The sequence below is a fragment of the Copadichromis virginalis genome, linkage group LG7 (genome assembly GCF_057382275.1).
Source record: "Copadichromis virginalis isolate Kocher_CV1m ecotype Utaka linkage group LG7, C_Virginalis_male_GT1.1, whole genome shotgun sequence".
Classification (NCBI taxonomy): Eukaryota; Metazoa; Chordata; class Actinopteri; order Cichliformes; family Cichlidae; genus Copadichromis; species Copadichromis virginalis.
In genome coordinates this window covers 44,416,912-44,442,399 of record NC_140624.1, presented here as the reverse complement: position 1 = coordinate 44,442,399, position 25,488 = coordinate 44,416,912, and the positions used below count along the sequence as shown (strand labels likewise).

The following is a 25,488-nucleotide window of genomic DNA, read 5'->3' as shown; positions in this document are numbered from 1 at the left end:
CTTTTTTTTTTTAGTGGCGGAAACGGGCTTCCATACTTAACAGTTTGTTTGTATTTTAGGCCACTTAGAAATCATTCAAAATATCTAACTGAAAGGATGAACCATTTCTGTGTCTGTAGATAACAGACAACATAGCAAACAAAAGCAAAGAAAGAATAAAAGTGGTTGTATCAAATATTGACTTTCAAGCTCGTTAGAATTAAACTTTTTTCCCTTTCTATATTGTATTTTCATGTATGACTGCACATTATTTTTAATTTCTTTCACCTATTCAATTTTTTTCCTAGCATAATATAAAGAAATGATGGGTGTCTTAAGACTTTTGCAAATTAATGTGTACATTTATTAAAAGTTAATGACGAGGAGTACGTTCCTCGATTTATCTGACTCCCCTGTTTGAAGTTAAAATGACTTTACTCCTCACTTGAAGCATCTCCAGGATCTCCATGTGGCCACGGACCATATTTTAGCAATCAAGTATCACCGCTCCGATAGCGTTTTGCGCGTAATTTATGGTCATGGTTAGAGTCACCACTCTTACTACGACTTTTGTGCCGCTGGAGGGCGACTTGACTTCCTCTTCTTCAGACGCTCCATGGCACGAAGTACCAGCATTCCCCTTTCTATTATGCATGATTTTTACTTTCCGTAAACACTTATCCTGGACTCCAGCTGCAGTTTACCTTCTCTTCACCTTTAACTAGTGATGTGTCCTGTGTGTCGAAGCTTCGAATCGTGCGTCGGGTAATCGCGGGGGCGTTTTTCTGAAGCGCGTATCGAGGCTTGCTTTGATTACGTATGCAGTGACGTTCGAGGCCTCGCGGGCAGTCCGTACCACGTGACTGATTCAGGGACTGGTTCATCGGTTCGCGCCAGATTCGAAATAACATGGGCAGGAAAACAGCTGATTCCCCATCACACCGTGTTGTGGAATTGGATTACGTACGTGCTACATAGTTACTTGTGCATTTCTTCTTCGATGGAACCAGCAAGGAAGAGATGTTTTTTTTTTAAATTTTGTCTCTCCTAATAAAGTATGCACACAGTAATAAATATCACAAATGATAAACACCAAAATATAAATAAACAACACTACACATCCTATAATCTGATTTCTGTCTTTTAGTTTATTAAAAAGTGAAGCACCAAACACTAGTTTGTGTCATTATCCAGATGTACATAAGGTTTACACATCATTATAATCAAAGAGCCCGCTTCACTTGAATTGTCCACTTGATGGCGCAGTAGAGCAAATGAATCATCACAATGCTTCGAACCATGAGTCGACCAATTGGATGGAAAGCTTCAGTTCATCATGAGGCTTCATCTCACCATCACTACCTTTAACCCAGATCATCGCTTAAGCGCTGCAACTGAGGTGGATGGGGTTTAGTAGACACACGAAGCTGGACAACCAGACATGCTGGTGATTAAACGACTCAAAATCAAACGGAGTGTGGCCCTGTCCAATAAGAAGTGACATTAAGCAAGAAACATCCAATCACAGGGCGTATAGCGAATTGTGGGCGGGCTTAAAAAGCGCGTGCATAAGGTAGAGAGTAGGAAGAGGAGGTCAAATGTATTGAGTGAAAACGTGAGGCTGTTTCAGGACAGATAGCTACAATATAACAGTTCAGTTTACAGTGGAGTTATTAGATATTATATTCAGAGGCAGGAGCGGGGGGGTTTCTGTGCATTTTAGTTTGTGCTGGTAACTTCCGCTAATTTAGAAGCTAGTGAAGAGAGATAAGGTTAGCTAAGGCTAACGTTACATGTCGCGTGTTTGCAGACAACTCCGCAGCTAGTGGCACTACTAGAGTAAGTTATGAATTTTTCTTTCTATAGTTGTGCATCATTATCTGCGTAGGTAGAGAGGGAATGCGCGGTGGTAGCTCGCAGCGCATTAGCTTTGGAAACAAAGTTTGCTAGCTAACCCTTGCTGCTGCACTCTGCTACTTCTGGAATTCACGTTGTCTTTGTGAACTTGTGTCACGGACACAGCTGTCATGTTTCACTCGGTGCCCCGCCGTCCGATCTGTGAGATCGGTATAAATACAGTGAGGCTTCAGAGCAGCTGGTCATTTCGACGCACTGTCGAGGAGGGAAGGGGAAAGCTTGAGAGGCTCCCGTTGCTAGGCAGGAACGTGGGCCTGCTGCTGTCCTGGCTGCAGAGGGCAGGTGTGGGTGCTAGCGACTCCGCGGCCTCTGGTCCCAAGAGGAAGGGTTTGCTGTCCATATTTGCGGACCATTGCGGCTTTGTGACCGGCCAGAGACTCCGGCGTGCATGCCAGGTTGGAGAGCTTTACTCCAACCTGTACTCGGAGCGCACCAAGTGGACCCTGGTTGGCAACATATGGCGCAGATTACAGAGCAAGCACGCCCCTACTGGGAAATTTGTGGCTGCCCTGGCTGGTGTCTTCATGTGGGAGAATGAGAAAATCCAAGATGAGGAAATTCAGAGGTGGGACAACATTTTATAAAGGCATATATTTTTGCAAAAAAAAAGGAATAGATGTAAACATGCCTCTTACTCTGTTGACACTCTCAACAAAGCAGCATTGATATTCCTGTCTTGATTCAAAATTTGAGTAAACAGTGCAGTTAAATTTGTTCTTACATTTGTATGTACAGTTAAGCATTTCATTATGACCTGAATATAACCTGTAAGTAATCTAAGCTTGTTATTTGCATCTTTGTGAAGGTGTGGACTGGAGCTGCAGGCGCTGGAGGCAGCAAAACGACTAAGTGTGTCTTCGGAGACTGCAACTGGGCAACAGGAATCTGGCTGGGAAATTGTGGTGGAAAAGAAGGACTTCAGAGTGTGGAAGCGACCTATTCCCAACAGTCACCTCTACGAATATCGAGGTCAGCTAGTCACACACATGTTTAACAGTGTCTCACATATTTGTCCAGTTTTGTCATAGAGGGAGAAATATTTGTAGCTCTAAAGGATTCTGCAGATTTTTCTTGCATTTTAAGCAGTTAATTGAAGGTACTTTGAGCTGGTCTGATTTGTTATCTTTTATTTGCAGTATTGGGCTCTTATGATGATGTCACACCAAGACAATTCTTCAATGTACAGGTATATTTAAGTTCAGTCTAATTATGTGCAATTTTGACTACCTCAAAAGTTTAAGTCGTTGAGGAAACTGCGTGAAGCTGATCACCTATTCTATTTCAGTGCTGACATACATGAGGAAATGATTAGGACGTACGATTAGGCTACACTCCTAATCCATTATTGGGGATTTAGGTGTGCAGCAATCTCTTTACTCTTGAAGTCTGACCTTCTGAACCACTGTTTACTCAGACAACCTTTTAAAATCGACACATCAAGTTGGGTTATAGATTAATATTAATTGGAGTGGGTTTTTCGGGGTTATGGGATTTTATTTTTTTGGAATCGCATTACACATCACAGGAATGCTTTAACAGCAATAACACTCTGCCTTTCCCTTCCCCCCAGTTGGACATAGAGTACAGGAAGAAGTGGGATTCTCTCGTTATCAAGCTTGAAGTGGTGGACCGACATGCCAATACTGGCTCTGAAGTTGTGCATTGGGCTACACACTTTCCTGTGAGTTTGTAGATTGCTATTTGTTCAGCCTACCCTGCATTCACCCGTGACACTTTTTTTGTTATCAGTCAAAGTATGAATAACCTTCATTTACCTTTTGATCAAGAGCAACTGCCAACCAAGTAAGGTTAGGTTGCATTTCGCACACTCAGTTGTTATTTGATCTTGTTTGATGTCCTTCACAGTATCCCATGTATTCGAGGGACTATGTATATGTGCGCCGCTATGATGTTGATTTCAACAACAACCTGATGATCTTGGTCTCCAGGTCAGACTTAAAGAGATGTTTGTTAATTTGTTTATTTTGGGGTGTATTTATATAATCAGACTAAATGCTGTATCTTATCTTGTGCATTGATAATCTGGCTGTGCAGAGCCGTACAGCATCCCAGAGTACCAGAGACACAGGAATATGTGAGAGTTCATTCATACCAGTCAAAGATGGTCATTCGCCCACACAAGTCCTTTGATGAGGTTAGTGATGAATGTCATGCTGCACAGATTATTTAATTTTAAACAACTGTGTCCTTTTTTTGAAGTTGCTCAGCATAGTTTTTCTTATCTCCTCACAGAATGGATTTGATTATCTGCTGACCTACAGTGATGACCCTCAGACCGTCTTCCCCCGCTATTGTGTGAGCTGGATGGTGTCGAGCGGTGAGTACTGAAAAAGTCATACGCTAATCACGTAAGGATTAACTGAAATTTATTCAAAAAAGAATATTTCAAAATGACTAATGTTGATCAAAGAGCTGTACAAAGCACAAAACAGAAAGAGGATAAAGGAATGGAATAAAGGAAACTGACTCAAATTCCAGTGAATAAATATAAGTTTTCAGTCTAGTTTTAAAAGTCTCAGTGGAAGGAGCAGACGGGGTGGGGGATGCTCTAACAAGTTTGGAGGCAAACACGGTTTAAAACAATATTTAAAAAGTTGACTACACTGTGGCAGTGCAATTTGTCATGATGTTGTTAATCAACACCATAACTAACGGACATAAGGCAAGATTTTGACCATATTTTACATCATATTTAACCACATGTATTCATATTTAATTGAATAATATATATGAATAATACTACATTTTGTAGAAGTCTGGACAGAAATGTAGCAATCTAAAATGTAAAATTTAGTTTTCAGAGAGAGTGTTCCATCATGTTATGCCTTTTCCAGCCTGATTTTGAGAATGTTCTCCCTCTTAAAACCTGTCTAGGTATGCCCGAATTTCTGGATAAACTGCACACTGCTGCCCTGCGGGCCAAAAACTTAGAAGTGGGAATTCAAGACTACACGAGTGTCATTAAATCCAGTGACACAAACAGGCCGTCAAGCCAGGAGCGCCTCACTGGAGAAAATGCCCATACAGGTGGTTCTGGACAGATCTACGCTTGAGATGGAGATTTCGTAGAGAGCAGAGGTTTTCTTGGTGTGTTTTCACTTGCACTCAAGTCAGGAACAATAACCCTCCAACCCCAAACTTAGGGGTAGATTAGAAGAACTGAAAATGAAAGGTGCGATCTAAAATAGCGGCACGTGTCCATCCATAGACATGTTTATGCTGTTTATAGAGGAGATGTCACAAGAACGATGGACTACATTAGTGACGGCATTGTTGTCACTGGAGAAAGTGTTGCAATGCAAGTTGTCGTTCAGACTGCTGGTTTTGGCATTTTTCTTCTTCAGCCAGTCAATGCCACCTGATGTTTTCCTGCAATTATACAATTGAGCCAAATTTCCTAACCATAGACATGTTTTTGCCAAACACACAGTTTTACTCATTTTAGTATTTAATGGCTTGTCTTATGTTTTTAGACAAAGCTTGACTTTAAACTCTATTCAAACCGCCAGCTTGCTCACTACTGTATTAGCGTCTGTAGTGTGATTTCAACAAGTTGTGGCGGAAATGAGTATGACATAGAACTGCAACTACACCTGCCTTGTTTTTACTAAGAAGTTAACGCTTGGTCAAATTATGGATTAAGAGAAGAACTGAGGCCCCCTGCTGGGAATTTAAAGCAAGTGATTTTGATTTGTTTGAAGCATGACAGATGACAAGTTAAATTATGAGTTTGGCCAAAAAATGATACAATTACTGAATTTAAAAATAAAAAATAAAGCTTTTTGTTTGCTATCGACATTAGTTTACTATCCACCCTGTTGAGGTATCAGACGGTCCGTCTCACTGTGTTCCTGCAAGTGTTTAAAGCATCCAGCCTTCTGAAGATGAACCAGTCCTTCAGCATTAGGGGCATAGTGTCTTATAACAACCATATAAATCCTCAGATACAGTGGTGTAAAGTTTTAGGTATTTGTGCCACATCCCAAGCCATTTGCATTTAATGTGATAGTTTTTTTTTTTTTTTTTGGTTTTTTTTTGTGTTTTTAAGAGGTGGTCCAATTTCAGTTCAGAATTTATTTTGTTACTGTTGGGTTCATCAACACAGTTTGCACTCCTGGAGGTCTGGATATTTCTGTGTTGCTGTAGATCTTGTATACTCAAAAAGTCACATCTGGAGGACTGGATTTTTATTTTGTTTTTGTTTTTTTGTCAATGGGTGCAATGAGATTCACGTCTTTCTCCTAAATTTTGATGCTACCGTTTTGTTCTCGTGTGTCCTACTGAAACTCCTTTGAATTCATCTTTCCATGTCACCCTTGCATGCAGGGGGTGCTATGAATGTACAAATAGCAGCACATGCCACAGAATATATAACATCGCCTAACACAGTTCACTGTTTACAGACTGGCACAAGAATCGTGAAATAATGTTGTAAAAAAACCCTAACATCTTGTAGCGCAAGCTTGTGCTGCGAGATGTGATTCACTCAAATGGTACATTTGAGTGAATTGGCTAATTCTATATGGTGGTTTCCACTTGTGTGAGGGAGGTCCCATGTGTGGATACGCGTATGCTCCCAGTGTATCAAAAGTGTGTGTGTAATTATATTCTGTTGTGAAGTGTTTTCCTGCTGTTTGTGTTTTTAACAATGGCAGTGTAAGATGAGATACTCTTCATGGGTTGACTGTGCAAATTGACTCTCATTATAACCCAATTAAACAGTATGTCATACTTGCTAATGTTTAGTGTGTGTGTGTGTGTGTGTGTGTGTGTGTGTGTGTGACATTTGAATGATCTGATAACTGAAGACACCTCTGTGCCACCTGCAGTATTTAAAACCAGTTTTCACATCTTATTTTTGTTTTGCAGGTAACTTTTTTTTCTCTCTCTCCATTGTTAAACTTTTAGGAAAAGAAAGAGGGGGAAAGTGTGGCTTATGAACAGGTGCACTTGTAATCCACGTGATTTAAAATTAATTTCTGAAATGGAAGAAACATTAATCTGATGAAATAAACAGTCCTTTATGTGTATCATTGTGGGTTCAACTTTTGATGCAGAAAGCATTTGGCTTTGACTTGTGCTGCTCGGGGCCATGATTGATTAGCATAGTGTTTGTACTGAAGGGCCACCATCGTCCAGTCTAATGGGATAATCTGTAAATCCAATAGGCTGTCTGGTCAGACGGTCTGTGACACTCTGCACATATAAGCTTTACTGCACACACACTGTTTAATTTGTCTGCTCTGGATAACACTCACTGCTATATCTATGCTGACTATTGATTCTTTGCAGATAATCAGCACAGTGTACTACTTTACCATCAAATATTTATACGTGTTAAAATAGCTGCATGTCGTTTATAAAAGATATCTGCCAGTTTTGTCTTAAGTGCTTGACTTGAAGTTACCTCCACATCTTTTTAGGTTCATGAAGGTTCATTTAGGTTCATCGCCTCTGTCAGTGCGCCCCAGGGTGGCTGTGGCTACAATGTAGCTTGCCATCACCAGTGTGTGAATGTGTGTGTGTGAATGGGTGGATGACTGGATATGTAAAGCGCTTTGGGGTCCTTAGGGACTAGTAAGGCGCTATATAAATACAGGCCATTTACCATTCATGAAGACCTTTTACCTCTCATCCAAGAAGCTTCTTCAGTACTAAAACTGATGAGTCCCAGGTGCAATTAATGAGCACTTAAATCTGATAGGTTTATGTATAATAGTATTGAATGAGTTCATGTGGCTGAAGTTTGAAGGTGATAATTGGACAATGTGACGTAGCATTTTCCAATTGATATCTTGGGTCCATCCGTTAAAAGTCCCAGTGACCTTAACCTAAACGTCAGTGGTTTCTTAGATAATTTCTGAAAATTACCAATGATTTCCAAATTTAAACCATAGCTGCATTTGGGATGCTTTTTTTTTTTCCAAATATATATTTGTGATGTGTTCATGGTGCAGATGTAAATAAAAGGTGCAGTCGCTGTACGGAAGAAGAGAGGAGTCAACTTAAACAGAGTAGTCTTTTTTTCAAGTGGCAGGAAATTTGAAATGCAACTTTTCAAAGTTGCTTACTAAATAACAGCAAACATAGTTTCTGCACAGTTTGTCGCAAAAAAGTTCTCTGCTAGCTAATGTCCAGTTGCTGTATTTCTCAGGGAGAGAGACCTTAGTGGGCACAACAGATGTTTTTGCAAAACATCTTGCAACCTTTAATTCGACTGACTTAATCCACAGAAAGCAGCAGCACAGGTCAGCTGCTGCTTTTATAGGTGACTGATCAGTCTACTCAGAGAAAGATCTACTGGCACTCCAAATAAGCTATTATGTCACTTATTAAGTAATTCTGCTCCCCACATTGCACTATAGCAGTCTGATTTGACAGGTAGAGGTCAAACAATCTTTAACCCTTTGTAGGGGCAGATCCCAACAACAGTTGCCTCAATGTCCTTTATAGTTTAGATTAAAGACCCTACAATAATAGGGAGAACACTCCAACAATCAGAGGACCCCTTATGAATAAAGACTTTGCAACAGTGGAAAGGAAAAATAACCTCCTTTTTTCAACAGGAAGTAATCTCCAGTAGCGCCAGAATCGTGGAGGGGCAGCCGTCTGCCGTGACCACTTATGAATGCAATGAGGGGAGGGAAAAGAGGCGAAAGAGGGACACACAAAGAAGGATTACAGAGGTTGAAACACTTGGGATCTCTGGATTGCATTATAGGTGGCTGATTGCTGGCGTTGCAGGACACCAGTTCTCTTCAGTGATGATCTTTCACTTTGGCTGTTGATGTCCTTTACTCCTTTCTCAAACCATCTGTCTTTGGGAACATTCGGATTCTCACAAGAGCGTCCCCTCTCCTTTAAGTGCAGACGTACCACTGGCTCTTATTCTGATGAGGTGTTTCTTCTTTGCATCTCTGGGGTGGATGTTTGGTCTTTTATATGTACAAGAACTCCTCATTGTATTGCACACCGGACATTGTGTAGTCTTTACTTTAAGTTGGCAAACAACCCTCAGGACTACCTCCAAGATGACAGCTTCCCAGGGTTAAATACCAGGTACATGCGATTAGCTGAACCCGCCACTTGAAAGAAACGTGAAACATCCTCGCAGACCAGAAAGAAGCCTAGCCGCCTTCAACACAAGCACTGAAGACTGAGGACCTGCAAACACAAATCTGCCTGTTTAAATTCATAGATAGAGATCTGAAGATTGAATAGCTCAAGCTAAGAGTAGTTTCACATGGGAATGGGAATAGTTGTTCTCATTTAACAATATTCTTGTCAAGTCTAGTTTGAAAAATAAAAACTGTCTGCTGTGATGTGTGTATCTAGTGAATTAACCTTACTGAACCTGCTTATCCAGTCCTAACTAGTTTTAGTTTGAGAGGTTTATCGAATATTATACCTTAAAGTGTTTTTTATGCTTCACAGCAGAATTTAGGGCTACGTAATCATTGTTTTGAACGGCAGATGGTGAGGTCTTATTATTTTTCACTTTGCACTGCCATGCTGACTGCAGACTGTAGTGTTTAGGAGGTCGCCTGACAGACGTCCAAAGCTGCTTGTTGACTGTGGCTGTCTTTGTGTCGATATTTCATGTTCTTCTGCTGCCTCCATCAGTTTTCTCAGAGCATGTTCATTCTTTATTCTGAAGTTGTCGTGACTGTGAGTGCGTATGTTTCTGTGTCCCTGTGCATTTGTTACCTCTATTATAGACTGACCACGTACCCAGAATTTACCCGACCTCTCTCTTAATGGCTTGAGCCCCCTCGCATTGGGTAAGTGGTTAACAAAGTGGATGGATGGATGATTCTGTCACTGCAAACTTTCTCTGTGAGACATTTGAGTAGAATGTATTAGTAACACTTACACAATTACTGTATTTAAAATAGCAGCTACAGCTGAGGAATAACAAATGGCATGGCACCACATCCATAATGAGTTGATTGATTAAAATAAGAGTCGTAAAGAAAGGAGGAGTCTGGTTTTCATATTTCAGATTTATTGGTTTGATGCATTAGTTGGGATTGGACGACACAGACTGAATTTTAAAAGAAATAGCCGACCTCTGCGGAGAAAATGGAGTAATATATTTGATGATCATTTCAAGAACATAAACTCGGGCTGAGACATATTGGCTTGTAAGTTTCAGGCGTTTCTAAGAGTCTCGTCATTTGATTTACAGATCTGTGATGAGTCTGCAGTCCTTACAAACGACACATTGTTTTAATATATGACCTCTACCAGGCTGAAATCACTGGACATGCTCAAAATCACTGAGCACTTATTGTAATTGATCATTTCCACAAACCTCCCATATTTTTTGCTATCCAACTTATAGATAAAAAAAACAAAACACTTTTTTTTATATGAATGCTATGAACCCGATTGCTTGCTTTCACTGTTAAGTTTTCCACTTTATTCAACATAACCAGTAAAAATACACAGAATATTTAGATGGTATTAATGAGCCATAGCCCCACATCTTACTGCATCATGAGATTTTATTAAAATATAAACTAAACACTTGTAATATTATTAAAATTGACCCTGTGGTTATTGATCTTCTTTGTGTTTTTCTACCACACACCACCGCTGTCGTCCAGTCTTATTTACTGCCCTATTTTTTGTGATCATTTCATTTATACATGAATATTTGGAAAAATGCAGAGACATTGAAATAGATATCCAGATAGCTGAGGCAGACAGTGCACACAAGACTCCAAGGTGCTTGGCACAACCATGGACAGAAGATGCACTGCATGGTTAGATCAAGCACAATGGAGTCATGAGCAACGACAAAAAAAAAGTCCAACAGATATTGCACAGATGCAACTCTGCACAAATTGACCAAGCAACGTGCCGTATCGACCAGGTTTTTGTGCAAATGTTAAGTAGCAGGTTTTATTTTTTTCCTGAAAAAAGACACAGCATTGTTAGAATATTTTATGGGTTTTGCTGAAGGACGGTCCTGCAGTCGGAGCTGTCGGCAATGCAAAATTTCAGAAAAATCCAAAAAGTGTGAGAGAAGTGATCTGATCTCATGGGGATGTTTAAAAAAAGAAAGAAAGAAAGAAAGAAAGAAAAGAAATGCTACTGGTTGGTCTACGATCAAAAAAAGATGAAGAGACTTGTAGCTAGGAAGAGCTGCAGAATTAAAAAAAGCGAAAGATTACTCACAGGTCATGGTCACTGCGGGGAAAAAGGGCTACACCCTTCCTGCGCACGAACTGCGTCAAACCCCACCCTCTCGCCCTTCACGCCCAACTCTAACAGAGGAAAAAAGTCACCATTTGATCACTTTTCACTCTTTTAAAACTCAAATCTCAAACATTTTTAAGAAAGGACCTGCAGCAGGCCTGAAAAATGTTGGCTTGATTAAATTTGTTTCCTCATTGGGCATTCCCAAAGTGATCAATGGAAACAGAGTTTGGGTAATTCATCTGTGATCTTATTAGAGTCGCAAGATCTCATAGAGTCCAAGTCCCTGAAATTTTAGTAGTTATTGACTAAAAACAAACCATGCTCCCTGGACTCTATTGAATTAAGAATTAGAGGTATAGCTACTTCTCTGTAGTCCATCTGGGGTGCATCTGCCATCTACTAAGAGCAAAGAAAAACCACTCCTAACATTTTAGTCTTAACTATGTTAAGTGTTCCTGTGTTGTGATACCATCAGGCTAAGAGAGCTTCTTTTCCAAAAGGTTTGACAATCTTGTTACCTTCCCTTGTGTCTCTTTCTAGCTCCCTGAGGACATTTTACTACAATGAAAAGGCACGGCACAATAATCAACTTACAAGGCTCAGCAAGTGAAACCACTTTGTGTGATGAAATTACACCATAATGCATATTAATGCACCAAACAGGAAAAAAGCTGCCTTTGGAAGTGACCAAATGGCACGAAAATTGGAGTACTTTGGGTGAAGATGGTGGGCGGCGGTGATGAAACAGACTTTTGTTTTTCAGAACAATGAGGATGTTTGAAAGGGATGCAGCGCAGCTGATGGGATGGTTTAATGGGTTTTATGCACAGATGATGATTGTGATACATGATTACGCTTACTTACCTTCTATTTTCCTGTCTTCTTCTGGAAACCAACACGGCTTAAAATACTAAGAGAAGTATTTGAAAAAAGTGCTTTCTGAGCTAAAGCAACAAAACCTAAAGCAACTGTTCTTCAAACCTGACCAGCACAGTATCACTGAAAACAGTTGGTCTCAACCTACTCTGTGTTTAACGGACAACTTTCCAGCTGCTTTCGTTGGAAAGTCTCCTCTACACATTGTCTTTCCAAGAAACTCACCTTTCCATTCGCTAGCCTCAAAGCAAGCGTAAGGCGCAGGTGGTTGAGGGGTGGTGAAGACCGCTGGGTGCTCTGAGCTGTGTCTTGGGGTCTTCCAGCTTGCTCTACTGGAGACAGACTGTCCTGACTGCGTCCTCAGCACCCTTCAAGTCCCCAACTCCTGCCCCTCCTTCAAGCTAGGAGGGGTTGGGGATGTTCTCTTGGGATAGGTGCACTGGCAAGGAGGACTTGGTCAGGCTGGGATTGGATGTAGGTTGGGGAGTCTGAATGGGGGGGCGCCGGTTCCGCATTTCATAAATATTAATACGGAGTCCTCTCTCTCCAAATGGGTAGATTCTTTAATTTTGTTAGAGGGGGAAGTGCTTTATTCACTTAATGGCTTTTATTAGTGCCCAGTGTTCAACTCTTTCATTAGCTAAAGTGCTGCTATAATTTACAGGGTAAAAGGGGGTGGGGAAGAGGCGGTGTCTGGGAAGGGTTGATCCTGCTGCTGCTGCTGCTTCTGCTGGACAGGCAGGCTTCACCTTCAACCACTGCAGCTTTTACTAAAAAGTGGCTTTTGGGCTAAAAGAACTGGAGTCAAAAGATATCAAATACACTCCATGAACCGTTATACTGTCGGTCATGCTGTCTCACTTTCACATCTGTTTTTTTTCCTAAACACATCTGTGCAAATCTAAAGTGTTAAGGATGATCCCAAATTAGACACTGTAACCAATTTATTTTAGAAAAAAGCACAATGTTGATGACACTTCTAACAAATAAGTGGCTTTTTACCTATGAGCAGAGAAAGATTTTGTGGAAACATGCAGTGGATTTCTCTCGCTGGCAAACTGGAATCATTTTTCTTTGCGGTTCCATATCATATTAATTTAGTAAATGAAGATAAAAGCATGCATTTTTTTGCAATACTATATCCAATATATGATAAAATGCCTGCATTTGATGTATACATATTAAATATACTGTAAGGGTCTCCTATTTAGCTTGGCAACATCTTTGCATGGGTTTTGCACACACGCTTGATAATTAAAAAACAAAACATGAGTATCTTTCATGTTTGGACTGCTTGATTTCACTCTTCAAATTTCTAATCCAGCCATATTATACCACAGTTTACATGCTTGGTGTCATCCATCGCATTCATTCATTAGCTTCTGGTACTCGCACTCCGAGTGGTCTTGTTGTAACATACGGACATTAAATAACACCAACTTCCAAGAGTGCACCCAGTGCCAATAAAAAGCAGCTTTATTTTGCTCTGTGGAGTTTGGCTACTTGTGAACATCCCAACAACCCTCAGACTGCATCTGAGTGAATGAACTTATTAACCTGAGTGGCCGTCCCCACCAGAGAGCGGGGGAGTGGGTGGGCCACCAGTTTGAATAACTATCCCCATCATCAATGTCATATAAATCTCTTTCCCCCCCTCCCCCCTCTAAGCCACAGTTAAATGTTAGCCATAATGCTGGCTGCGGGTACGCATCTGCAACATTTCTGTCGGATTTTTCCTAAAAAACCAAATTTAGCACAACACAGAACACTCCTGGTTACACTTTTTGATAAAGTAATAAATCTATTATCTGAATAAAAGCACAGAATAATAAAAAGCATAAAATAACAGACACATTGAGATTCCACTGTGATTTTATTGTACAGTTCTTTTAGGAGTCAATGGAAGCCTTAACCAATATTCAATATGAACTATTCATGGTGTTAAGTACTGTGTGTTACTTTAAATATGACACTTTAACCTGCCATTGTTTTAAATCAATGAAAGCAAAAACAACAGATGCTGTAATGACAGACATGTCCGGTAGTTTATTGAGCAGCTGTACAGAACACTTTGTGATAACATGGGTCATGCAGTGAGCATTAAGAATCCTTTTTTTTTTTTTACTTTTTCACCAGCTGGATAACATCTTCATCCTCCATCACATGGTCCTTGCCCACCTTTTGAGGGTTGTGCTTTACAGAGGAGCCCCAAACAAGTGCACTGAAAGAAAGAGTTAAGAAAAAGAAAAAAAAAAAGAGTTTGATCCTGGTTGACTGATGATTCGTTCAAGAGTGTGAAAAGAAAAGATATCAGGCCATTATAAAGTAGCCCGACAAATCATTCTTTGCTACAGCTCTATTATAAAGGAACCTACTGGGTATGTGACATCCTTAAGGAGCAAAAGCTTCCATGTGTCACAGTTTTACCCGTCCGTTCCCTTGAGGATGGCTAATGCTCAGCAGCACTAACATAATGAATGATTGACGATGTTATCTTGCCAGGGCCATTTAGAGATGGTGGTGCAACACGCGGTCACATGTCTAAAAATCAAACGTTCCAGTGATGGCAACATTTAGTCTGGTAAATGTTGCCATTAAGGGAGGTGATAGAGTCATGAGAAAAAGAATGTCCACCCAGTTTTAGTTTTAAGGTTTTGACGCATAAAAACACATTAAGAATAATCTGATCAACACCACACTCTAAAATCACTTACATATAACCTCAGATGACAAAAATATTTTTAAAATATTAGCATTTTAGCTAAGGCAACTATACTCACTACTTAAATTCTTTGATGAGGTTTTTGTGAATCTTCATGCAGAAATCCTCCACTGAAGTTCGGTCATTGGGGAGCACAACAGGAGACGTGTAATCAGGAAGCTGGCCTTTGGGTTTGGTGTAGCTGTAAGTAAACGTATCATCTCAGTAACTTTTTCCAGTTTGAACACACAAACACTTCAATTTTCCAAAGACTTGCTTTAAATCTATAACTGACTTTCGCCGCATTCACAGAATCTTTTGCAGGTTGTATTGATGGAAATTCTTACATGCGCACAAGCCTTAAGTAGTCCCACATCCTCTCCAGCAGGTCATCAAAGTTCCAGCGGTGGTGGGCTGAGATGGGCACAGTGTGGGGCACTTTGTAGATGATGTCGAGCTCTTCAATGGAGATCTGGTCGATTTTGTTGAGCACATAAATGCATGGGATGTAGACGCTGTTGGGACAGGGACAGAGTCTGTAAGTGAAACCACTACATACTCAGTTATACTAAATAATCCAAGAAATAAAATGGTGAATAAATGAGTCTATATTTTGGTGCAGCATGAAGCCTTCTACTACATTTACTTGTTAACTAACATGTCAGCTGATACGCAAATGTTAGATATTACAACTAATGCCATTTGCCTAGCACAGGGTGCACGCGGTCTCAAACAGAAGATTTACAAATCAATTACTTTTGGCAGAATAACTCCTAATGAATATCATTATAAATTCATAGAGCTTGCAGTAAAAGTAAGATCAGGTGACCTTGAACTATCCCTCGGTGTTGCTGCTGTTGGCTCAGAATAATGCACGACCTCCCATAATGCATTTGCCTCTTTCACTCCTCTTGCACTTACATGCGACTAGAGTAAGTCCTTTTTTTGCACTCTGTCACAGTTTGTGCTTTGCCATCTCTGTGCTTTTCCCTTTCCCCTCACAGCAGATGGCTGCTCCACCCTGAGCCGCGTTCTGCCAGAAGCCTCTTCCTGTTGAAAATGAGTTTTTCTTCCCACTGATGCCAAGTTTGTGTTCATAAGGAAATCGCTGAATCACTGGGGTTCGTCTATAATGTTGTCTTTAGCTTAAAATATTAAGTGTCTTGAGACCATTGTGATGATTTGGTGCTACATAAATAAAACTGAACTGCATTGTCAACTATACACTCTAGTATACTCTGAGTCACTGACATGCTCTACTGTTTCTACTACATTTAGTAAGACATTTAATTCCTTTATTCTGCTTGTTGATTTTGAGATATTTTGTTTTTCATATAAAGCTTAATATTTTCATTTAAATGTAAACTTATCTTAATTTATTGTATTTATTTTTTAACTTCAAATTACTTTCTGCCTTATTTCTTTTGACATATCTTATTTTATCGATCTATATACTGTTTAAGCACTACTGCCTGATGTGGAGTTTACACGCCTGGGTTCTTGCTGTACTTCCTTCCAGTCCAAAGACATGCAGTTAGTGGGTTTAAGTTAATTGGTGATTGCAAATTGGCTGTCTGTGTCGGTGTGAATCGTTGTCTGTTTCTCTGCGTTAGTCCTGCCACAGACTGGTGTTTTATCCAGGGTGTACCCCACCTCTCTATGGTAGCTGTGATAGCCTCGAACCCTCTGCTACCCTGAATTGGATAAATGGAAGAGAATGGCTGGATGGATGGAATAAATAATGTATATTTCATTCAATTGTATAACAGGTGGTTACAGTTTCCACTGTGTCCATTTTCCTCCCAAAGTTCAGTAATTTTTTGAAGGAAAAAGTGTTTACTTTTCACAGGAACGTTTGACTTTATTTTTTTTATATGTATATTAAGTAATTTTAATCATGTTTAAAATATGTAGTGCTACATTTCCTTTTGTTAAGACACCTCTCTTCAAATAAATACTGTAAGTATACAGGCAAGGAGGGGGCCCCACCTAGTGCTTTATGCAATTACAGTTAATAGGCCCATAGGCTTCTGAATTATGAGAATTTTTAAAAATATTTTGCCCTTATGAAACATCACAGTGGATTTTAACTCAATTAAATGTGAATGAAAGCCAGAATTTCATCATTAATTCAAGGGATTTTCACAAAAAACCCTTCTCTGCTCAGGTTCAGCCAAATGCTGCAAAACTGATCAGACAGAGCTTTGCAGTGCAAATGGATGATGACCCAAAGCATACTGCAAAAGCAATGACGAGTTTCTCAAGGGAAAGAAATGAGACATTCTTCAGTGGCCAAGTCACCTGATCTCAAATCAGTAGAGCAGCTTTTCAGTTATTAAATACAAAAGTGAGGGCAGAGAGACCCACAAACAAGCAGCAGCTGAAGGCAGCTGTGGTAAAAGCCTAGTGGAGCATCTCATGGGAGGAAACAACATCTTGTGATGTCCAAGGGTGACTTCAAGCACTCACTGCAAGAATTACAAAAAAAAGTCCTTGTATTTAAAATTATGTTTTTCCAATTACTTTTCAGGATTGTTTAGGATTTACAGCATTAAGAAATGCTGTAAATCCTAAACATGTAATGCATTTTTTGGCCAAATCCCTTACAATAAAGCTGACAATAAGTCCGGACTTCAGACTTTGATTGGCCAGTCTTAAGATCCACATGGGGGTGTACAGGATTTAGACATTATTTAAAAAATATTCTATAGACATAGTGTTTGATAAATTTGTTTCCGTGCAGAAATTGTAGTTTTTATTTTATTGTATTGTGGTCTTTCTCCTAGTTGCTTTTTTCAGAGGAGGGACCATGCTCAACTCCACATATCTCTGATCCCATATTTGTTGACTTCTTATATTAAGATAAAAACCTTTGAGTCATCTAAGTAAGATTAAAACAGGAGTTCTCCCAGATGCTGCCTAGCACATAAACAGCATATTTAAATCCATCTGTAGTGGGAATGATGGGAGTGTTAAATAGGATTTCAGACCGGCAGGCCACACCCACTGAGAATGACTAAGAAAGGCCCATTGTGACACTTCAGCAGCTCACCGATTTCCCTCCACCACATCGATGAGGTCATCAGCTGTGGAGTCACTGCGCAGAGTGATGTCGGCGTTGTGGATCTTGTACTCTGCCAAGATACTCTTAACTGTTTCAGCGTCAAGCTCACTCTGTGCACACTGGAGAGAGAAAGAGAGAGTGCATGTGGATGGATGACTTAAAGTAACACAAAAAAGCAAGAAAATAGTCATTAAAAAAGTCACAATTTAAAGATCTGTATTAATCAATTATTACATATTAGAGTCAGCAATACAATAAAAATCCATATGTTCTAATCCATGTGGCATCACTACCCATTTCTGCATCTAAATGCTCTGCTGAATTAATAAAAGTGGCTGCTCTCCAAGGTGTTACAATAAACTGCAAAATATGAAAAACATTCAGCTCTGGACATAAACGAAAAAGGGAAAATTAAATACCACCCATGTTTGTTTGATTAGAGAAAATGGGATAGCTGACATTCTGCTACCTCATGATGAGCTACAGAACTACTGTTAGGCTAACATTAGCGCAGGTAAGCTGTAGCAAGAGGGTTAAACTGTTCTCGAAAGTACAGATAGACACAAATGCCGGACAGGAGGATAAACACAAATAAAGGACAAAACATCAAAATGTCTGGGACTGTGAGATTTTAAAAACTTAGCTTGGAGAACACATTACACTTGAATGTAGAGGCTTTAACTTTAATGACAAGTAAATGATGTTTTAAGTATCAGTGTAATTGTTCACTTGAGTTTTTAATTCTAAAGTGAAAACTGTAAGTGCGAAGTTTCATTTAGTGTGTTTATTATATGAGACGTACCGTAGCGGTAAAGTTGATGCCTCCTTTGTCCTTTTTCTTGAAACCAATGTTTGGTGGTTGCTTGTTAAGCCGAATGCCAAAGCCTTCCAGCTCATGTTCTATTAGCTTCTTATGAAGAAGAGGCTTCAACACATCGAGCACTATCAGAATCAGATTGCAGGTTCGAGCCACTGTGAGAGAGCGGAAAAAGAAACAATAACATCAGTCAGAAATGTGTAAAAAGAAATCCCAGTTGAAGTACACCTGTTCAGCTGCTCGTTAATGCAAATATGAAATCAACAAATCACAAGGCAATATTTAGACATATAGCCAGGTAGGTCATATGGGTCAAGACGACTTGCTGAAGTTCTAACTTGAGCTTCAGAATGGGGATTTAAGTGACTTTGGTTTTTGATGCAGGACGAGCTGGTCTGCATTTCGGAAAAAGCTTTCAGGATCAACAGAATTGTCTGAAAAAGGGAAAATATCCAGAGAGTGCTGTGAGGAGTGCTTTTTATGGAAACCAAATGACCACTCCATAAACACATGGCACAATACAGGAGGGAAAGCTCAACAGAACAAAACAAATGAACTTAAAGGAGAAAGCACATTTTTTGAGGATGCCAGTGTTCACATTTTGGACCACGAACACAGACGGTTTGAGAGACGAGTAAAGAAGTCCATCTACATCCACTGTGAATGTCTGTCACTAAACAGAGGTGGTGGGTGTGACACGAGTTATCAGCCACCTACAATGCAAATTTGAGAAACTTTCCCGAGCATTTCCACACCCACTCTCACCTTGCCTCAGGTGACCTCGATAGCTCATATGAGGTGCAAGAAATGTTTTCACAAACCTAAAGAAATCTGGTTACCTTCTTTTCAAGCACTTAAGACTACCATGACCTGTAAAATCTACATAGACCACTGAGCACTATTTAAAATGTCACAGCCTACCTAGGTATTGTTGCAGCAGGATAGCACACCATGTCACAAAGCATCTTAAAACAGATTTTGTAAACATGACATTAAGTTGTCAGCAGCTGATAAATCTGCAGCAACTGTGTCACGTTATCATGTAAATATCTGAGGAATGTTTCCAGCACCTTGTTGAATCTGTGCCACATAGAATGAAAGCAGTTCTAATGGAAGTACCACAACCTGGTACAATGAAAGCGTAACTAATAAATTGTCCAGTGAGTGGATAAAGCTGAGGTTCACTGCCTGGCCATAATGGTCAAAAGAAATCTTTGAGCAGGCTTGCACTTTTTGATGCCAGAGAAAAATGTAACAGTAATGAAGAGGCTCATGAAAGGAAGAGCTTAAAACACCAAGACTTTATTCAAGAGTGTAGAGTGAAAGGGTGGCAAGTATGTCTGTTTCCTCTAGAAGTGGGGTGTGGAAGGTTCCCAGTACAGTCACTGTAGATGGCACTCACTACACTCAGAGTTTCAGAAAATGAGCGGAAGACAGCTGTATGCAGGATGGTGGAAGCAGCAGAAAGAGCCTCTTATGGGCTCTGGTGTAAAAGGGAGGTGTAGGGTTGGAAGTGTGGAGGTGGTGGGCAGTGATTTAAGATAAGATAAGATAAGATAAGATAAGATAAGATAAGATAAGATAAGATAAGATAAGATAAGATAGAACTTTATTAATCCCTCAGGTGGGTTCCTCTGGGAAATTCGACTTCCAAAAAAAGCACAGCAACGACCAAAGTTACAGTTACAGAACTGTTATATATATATATATATATATACACACACACACACACACACACACACACACACACACACACACACACACACACATATATAAATACAGAGACAAATATAAATAAAATATACAAAGGGGATAAATAGAATAAATAGGAATAAAAAATAAAAATACAAGTGAATTGCACATTTCAAGTATTGAGTCTATTGCACTGTTGACTATTTACAAAAAGTATTGCACAAGGTATTGTACAGTGAGGTGCAGAGGCACTACAGCTTAGTTGTTCCCCCCTCCTTTGTCCTCCTGTTTCCCCTCCCTCTCCCCTCCAGAGAGGAGTTAAACAGTCTGATGGCGTGTGGGACAAAGGAGTTTTTGGCCATCGCTGCTGACACGCCAGATGGAGGGTGTTGCAGTTAAGGGTTGAAACGCCAGGTTAAGCCTGGGCATGACATCAGCTCCAGGCCAAAGGCCACAGTCAATCTGTAGAGCATCAGCAGTTGTGTTTTAAGCAAACTTTAGATAAAGACGTGAAACATTGTCTCACTGAAAATCATTGATTTTAGTGTTCCCGCATCTACAAATACAACATCTTATGATTTAATTTGTCTATAAATATATACAGGAGAAAGCTAAATTCTAGTAGCACTATTAGTAGTGCTGCCATTAGGGCTGGGCCATATCATACCATTCACAGTAATACCGGTATAATGTTGGGCAACGATAAGAAAATGAAATCTCGCGATAGAATATGGGTAAAACGCGCATGTGCAGTGCCTTTGTTTTCATACGCACATGGCGGAAAAAGCATGGCGGCGACGGAGAATGAGAAGGGCGAAAGCAGATCGTTGAATGAAACGGATGAACCAGAATTGGTTTGTAAAAATGCTGCAACTTCAGTGGTGTGGAATTGGTTTAGCTTTCGTCTGTCAGATACACAACAAAGCACTATTTTTGGTAGAGCATGCTAGTGGGCCGTCGTTATTACCATGTTTTTTGGAAAATGCGGCACACCTAAAATCAATCCTTTGATTTTTCTGAAAATCGACAGTGCCCCTTATAATCCTGTGTGCCTTATGTATGAATTCTGGTTGTGTTTACTGACCCATCCATCCTCATCCGCTTTGTCCGGGGCCGGGTCGCGGGGGCAGCAGCCTAAGCAAAGAGGCCCAGACCTCCCTCTCCCCAGCCACCTCCTCCAGCTTATCCGGGGGAATACCAAGGCGTTCCCAGGCCAGCCGAGAGATATAATCTCTCCAGCGTGTCCTGGGTCTGCCCCGGGGCCTCCTCCCGGTGGGACATGCCTGGAACACCTCACCCAGGAGGCGCCCAGGGGGCATCCTTGTCAGATGCCCGAACCACCTCAGCTGGCTCCTTTCGATGTGGAGCAGCAGCTGCTCTACTCTGAGCCCCTCCCGGATGGCCGAACTTCTCACCCTATCTCTAAGGGAGAGGCCAGCCACCCTTCGGAGGAAGCTCATTTCTGCCGCTTGTATCCGTGATCTCGTTCTTTCGGTCACTACCCACAGCTCGTGGCCATAGGTGAGGGTAGGGACGTAGACCGACCGGTAAATTGAGAGCTTCGCTTTTACACTCAGCTCCCTCTTCACCACGACGGACCGGTGCAGCGTCCGCATTACTGCAGCTGCAGCCCCAATCCGTCTGTCGATCTCCGGCTCCCTTCTCCCATCACTCGCGAACAAGACCCCGAGATACTTGAACTCCTCCACTTGGGGCAGGAACTCATCCCCGACCCGGAGTGGGCACTCCACCCTTTTCCGGCTGAGAACCATGGCCTCAGATTTGGAGGTGCTGATCCTCATTCCCGCTGCTTCACACTCGGCTGCGAACCGTTCCAGTGCGAGCTGGAGGCCCTCACCCGATGAAGCCAATGGTTGTGTTTACTGACCTCGAAACGATTTTATGTCGTACACGGCGCTTGAAAATCTGTCAAATGTTTTAGTATGACTTTGCTAAGCTACAAACCCACAGCGCTTGATGGATTGTCGGAGCATTACGGCTATCGTAGGCAGGCGCCTCGCTGAGTGATACGTACTGTGCTTCAGCATAATATTACGGTATTGTGTGTGTATAACCTCTTAAGTTTAGTGGATATTATACATGGTTATGCTGAGGATATGTCGGCCAATTTCCACTGGAAATGCCTTTTGGTTTAACTGTCAGCAAGGAATTTGCATTTGCACTGTAAACTTTTTATATAACTTTAATGCACATAAAAAACAGCTGCTTGTTTAAGTGAAAATACATTGATGGTTTTTTTTGCACTAATAAAGTTGTGGAGTTGTAAAGTATTTTGTCTAGTGTCAATTATATCGTCAGTTATATCGTTATCGCAAATTTTCAAATGTATATCGTGATAAATATTTTTGGTCATATTGCCCTGCTCTAACTGCCATTGTATTTCCCTCCAAGCAGATTCCACTGTAATCAAATCATTACCTGCGATGACCTGTCGGCCTCTGCCCTTTCCATCTTTGGCGCCCTCAATGATTCCTGGGAGATCCAGGAGCTAAAAAGGACGAAGTCAGAAAAAGAAAAATATAAGCAAATAACTTAAACCTTATCACAGCATGAACAATATTCCAGATTTTGAAGAAAGCAGAAACTCTTGTACCTGAATTTTAGCACCTTTATACCGAATGACTCCAGGTACTGTTGTTAGAGTGGTGAACTCGTAGGCAGCAACCTCAGAGTATACACCTGCAAGGTTACTTAGCAGTGTAGACTTTCCTACAGAAGGAAAGCCGACAAAGCCGACACGAGCGTCACCGGTTTTCGCTACATCAAAACCTAAAAGTTGGAGGAAACACATGAAAAAAAATCAAATATGCATTAGCATTCTTTGCCGGGCAAAAATAAAGAAATATTTAAAACAAAATTTTGGTAACATCATTAGGACACAAGTATCCTGATCTCACCTTCTCCTGTCCCACCACCGCTGCCTCCTTTAGGTGTGATGAGTTCCCTTCTGAGTTTGGCAAGACGTGCTTTGAGCAGACCCAAGTGGTGAGCTGTGGCCTTGTTCTTCTGCGTCCTGGCCATCTACAGTGAACAATAATACCAGTCTGCATGAGAACTTTCTAAAAAACATTAAGTAAGCAGTTTTTACTGACTGCACTCAGGTACAGTCATGGTGAAACTTAAAACAGAATAGACTTATCCTTTACAATTCAAAGTTTAATTTTGCCCATCTGGATTTACTGTGATGTCAGTGCAGTAACAACACAGTAACAACACTATAAACCTGGTCCCATTCTCTCATGTTGTACAGTTTTTACTTTATGCCAACTTAAATGCAAGAGTTTCTTACATTTGACATGCAACTTTAACTCAAACTTACATACTTGAATGATCATAGTTAAGGCAAAGAGTTTTTTTTAACCCTAAATTAACAGATACTCATTCATTTTATTTAATAATCCTAGTTTTTCTGTCCATTTGATAAATAATACAGTTTAAAGCATTTAATGTGGGAGGAAACATTTTTAATAGGCAGAAAAGTCCTGGCCAAGATCAACACAACTGTGTTTCTCTGCACATTAAAATGTACACCTAGTGCTGGTCTCAAGTTAAAGATAAATGGGTAGGTTGTGACAGGGAGGGCGTCCGGTGTAAAGTCTTTGCCAAATCAAACACGTTAGCTAGAAATGTTACTAGTGACTTACAAGAACTGCTACCGGTACAACTGACCAGCAGGGTGGCTGCTAATGGCCAAAGACTGAGAAAGAATAGTAGGGGAAGGCATGTTTGGAGGCAGTAAAATAGAAGGCAAGATTTTAAATGTAGGAATTATGGCTGGTAAAGTGAGAGAAATGGCTAACAAAGGAAAGGATGTTCAAGATGGATCTGCCAGGCAGGGAGATAAGAGGACGACCACAGAGAAGACCGATGAAAGCAATGATCTGCTGTGGCAACCCTTAAAGAAGACAGTGAAACAAGTAGTCTTTGCACTGCAACCTGGAGAGTTTCCTTTTACTGCCTCTGATAATACAGTAAGGTTTCCATTAAAAACTAGAAAAGGCATTTTCTGAAGAAACTGCAGCGTGAATGCCGATAGCTGAATGTTTTGAGCTGAAATGAAACAATTGCTGAATGTTAAGCTAAAGTTAAGTTTAAACTAAACTAAAAACTTAAACAAAAACATTCAGTGTAATTTAAAGCAAGTACCCCTGCTGGTACGAACTCTTATGTTCAAATTTGAGGCTTTCTCAATACAACAACAGACGGCACACCATACAAAGATCATAATATATGGATACGTGTGAATTAAAAGACAACACTGTCGTTTTAAGTTAACTTGTATTGAACAGTTAACGTGTACACATTATTTAAAGGCGAACTTGTTACTTGTTACCACCATCAACCTGCACTAGCACGTCCGTTACACTGTCTTATATGATTAGTAATGGATTCACAAGTTCACTGACTGGGTAAAGCAACTTTATATGCACTTTGTGGCCAAAAGAAAAAATGTGAGTTAGAAATATTAAGAGCAAAACAAAGCCCGGCTGTAATATTTTTGCTAACGCTAACAGCTTGTGGCTAGCTTAAACGTGACAGTCAGCGGGTTAGCCCGCCCGCTGTTTCCATCTTACCTCATTTTCAATTTCTGCTATTTTGGCGAGTATACTCATGGTGACGGTGTTCCCCGTGTAAAATTCACGTTACCGATTGAAACTGAAAAGGTTTTACATGGAAGTTGGCAAAGTTATTGGGGTACTTTAGCATGCACACCACACGAACGCGGTGGTGCGGTGTTTCCAGGGAAATCTCGCGAGAACCCGGACAGAGGCGGGGCGTGATACCCGGTGCGTTGACCAATGACAGCCCGCGTTCACTCACAGGTTGCTCACTGAACAAAAAAGAGAAACGCCAACGCAGCATGAGCTTCCATAAGTGCAAATGCTTCATTTGCGAATCAGGAAGGTGGAATTTAGTACAACTAAAATTTCAAATAAAATGTATAAACACAAGTACTGCAATAGTACGGCTATAGACAATGGAAAATTCCATTATTCATTTGGAAAGGTTGTTCTACTTCACTGGATATCAGGAAAAAAAACGTTTAGTTAACTTGCTTGATAAATCCCAGTTAGCTCTTCGAGGAAAAAAAAATCTTTACGTCAAAACGTACAACAAAGCTATTAAACACAATATTTTATTAAGAATTAATGAGGCCTGTGTGCCTGTGCAGATGAGCATTGGCTTGTACTT

At 40.5% G+C, this 25,488-nt stretch overlaps 2 protein-coding genes across 2 annotated transcripts; one reads left to right on the top strand and one right to left on the bottom strand.

Moving 5' to 3' along the window:
• The first annotated feature begins 1,532 nt into the window (after nt 1-1,532).
• stard7 (StAR related lipid transfer domain containing 7) lies at nt 1,533-6,947 on the top strand. Its single transcript, XM_085463573.1, has 8 exons — nt 1,533-2,461; nt 2,702-2,865; nt 3,033-3,082; nt 3,467-3,577; nt 3,763-3,845; nt 3,952-4,051; nt 4,150-4,234; nt 4,792-6,947. Exons 1-8 carry the CDS (start codon nt 2,007-2,009, stop codon nt 4,968-4,970), a joined length of 1,227 nt encoding a protein of 408 aa, XP_085319699.1. The 5' UTR covers nt 1,533-2,006; the 3' UTR covers nt 4,971-6,947.
• A 6,907-nt stretch (nt 6,948-13,854) lies between these two features.
• Nucleotides 13,855-25,072, bottom strand: drg1 (developmentally regulated GTP binding protein 1). Its single transcript, XM_085463572.1, has 9 exons — nt 24,870-25,072; nt 23,193-23,316; nt 22,889-23,064; nt 22,714-22,783; nt 18,568-18,737; nt 17,754-17,884; nt 15,049-15,216; nt 14,781-14,903; nt 13,855-14,221 (listed from the first exon to the last, which is right to left on the bottom strand). Exons 1-9 carry the CDS (start codon nt 24,906-24,908, stop codon nt 14,122-14,124), a joined length of 1,101 nt encoding a protein of 366 aa, XP_085319698.1. The 5' UTR covers nt 24,909-25,072; the 3' UTR covers nt 13,855-14,121.
• Nucleotides 25,073-25,488: the final 416 nt, after the last annotated feature.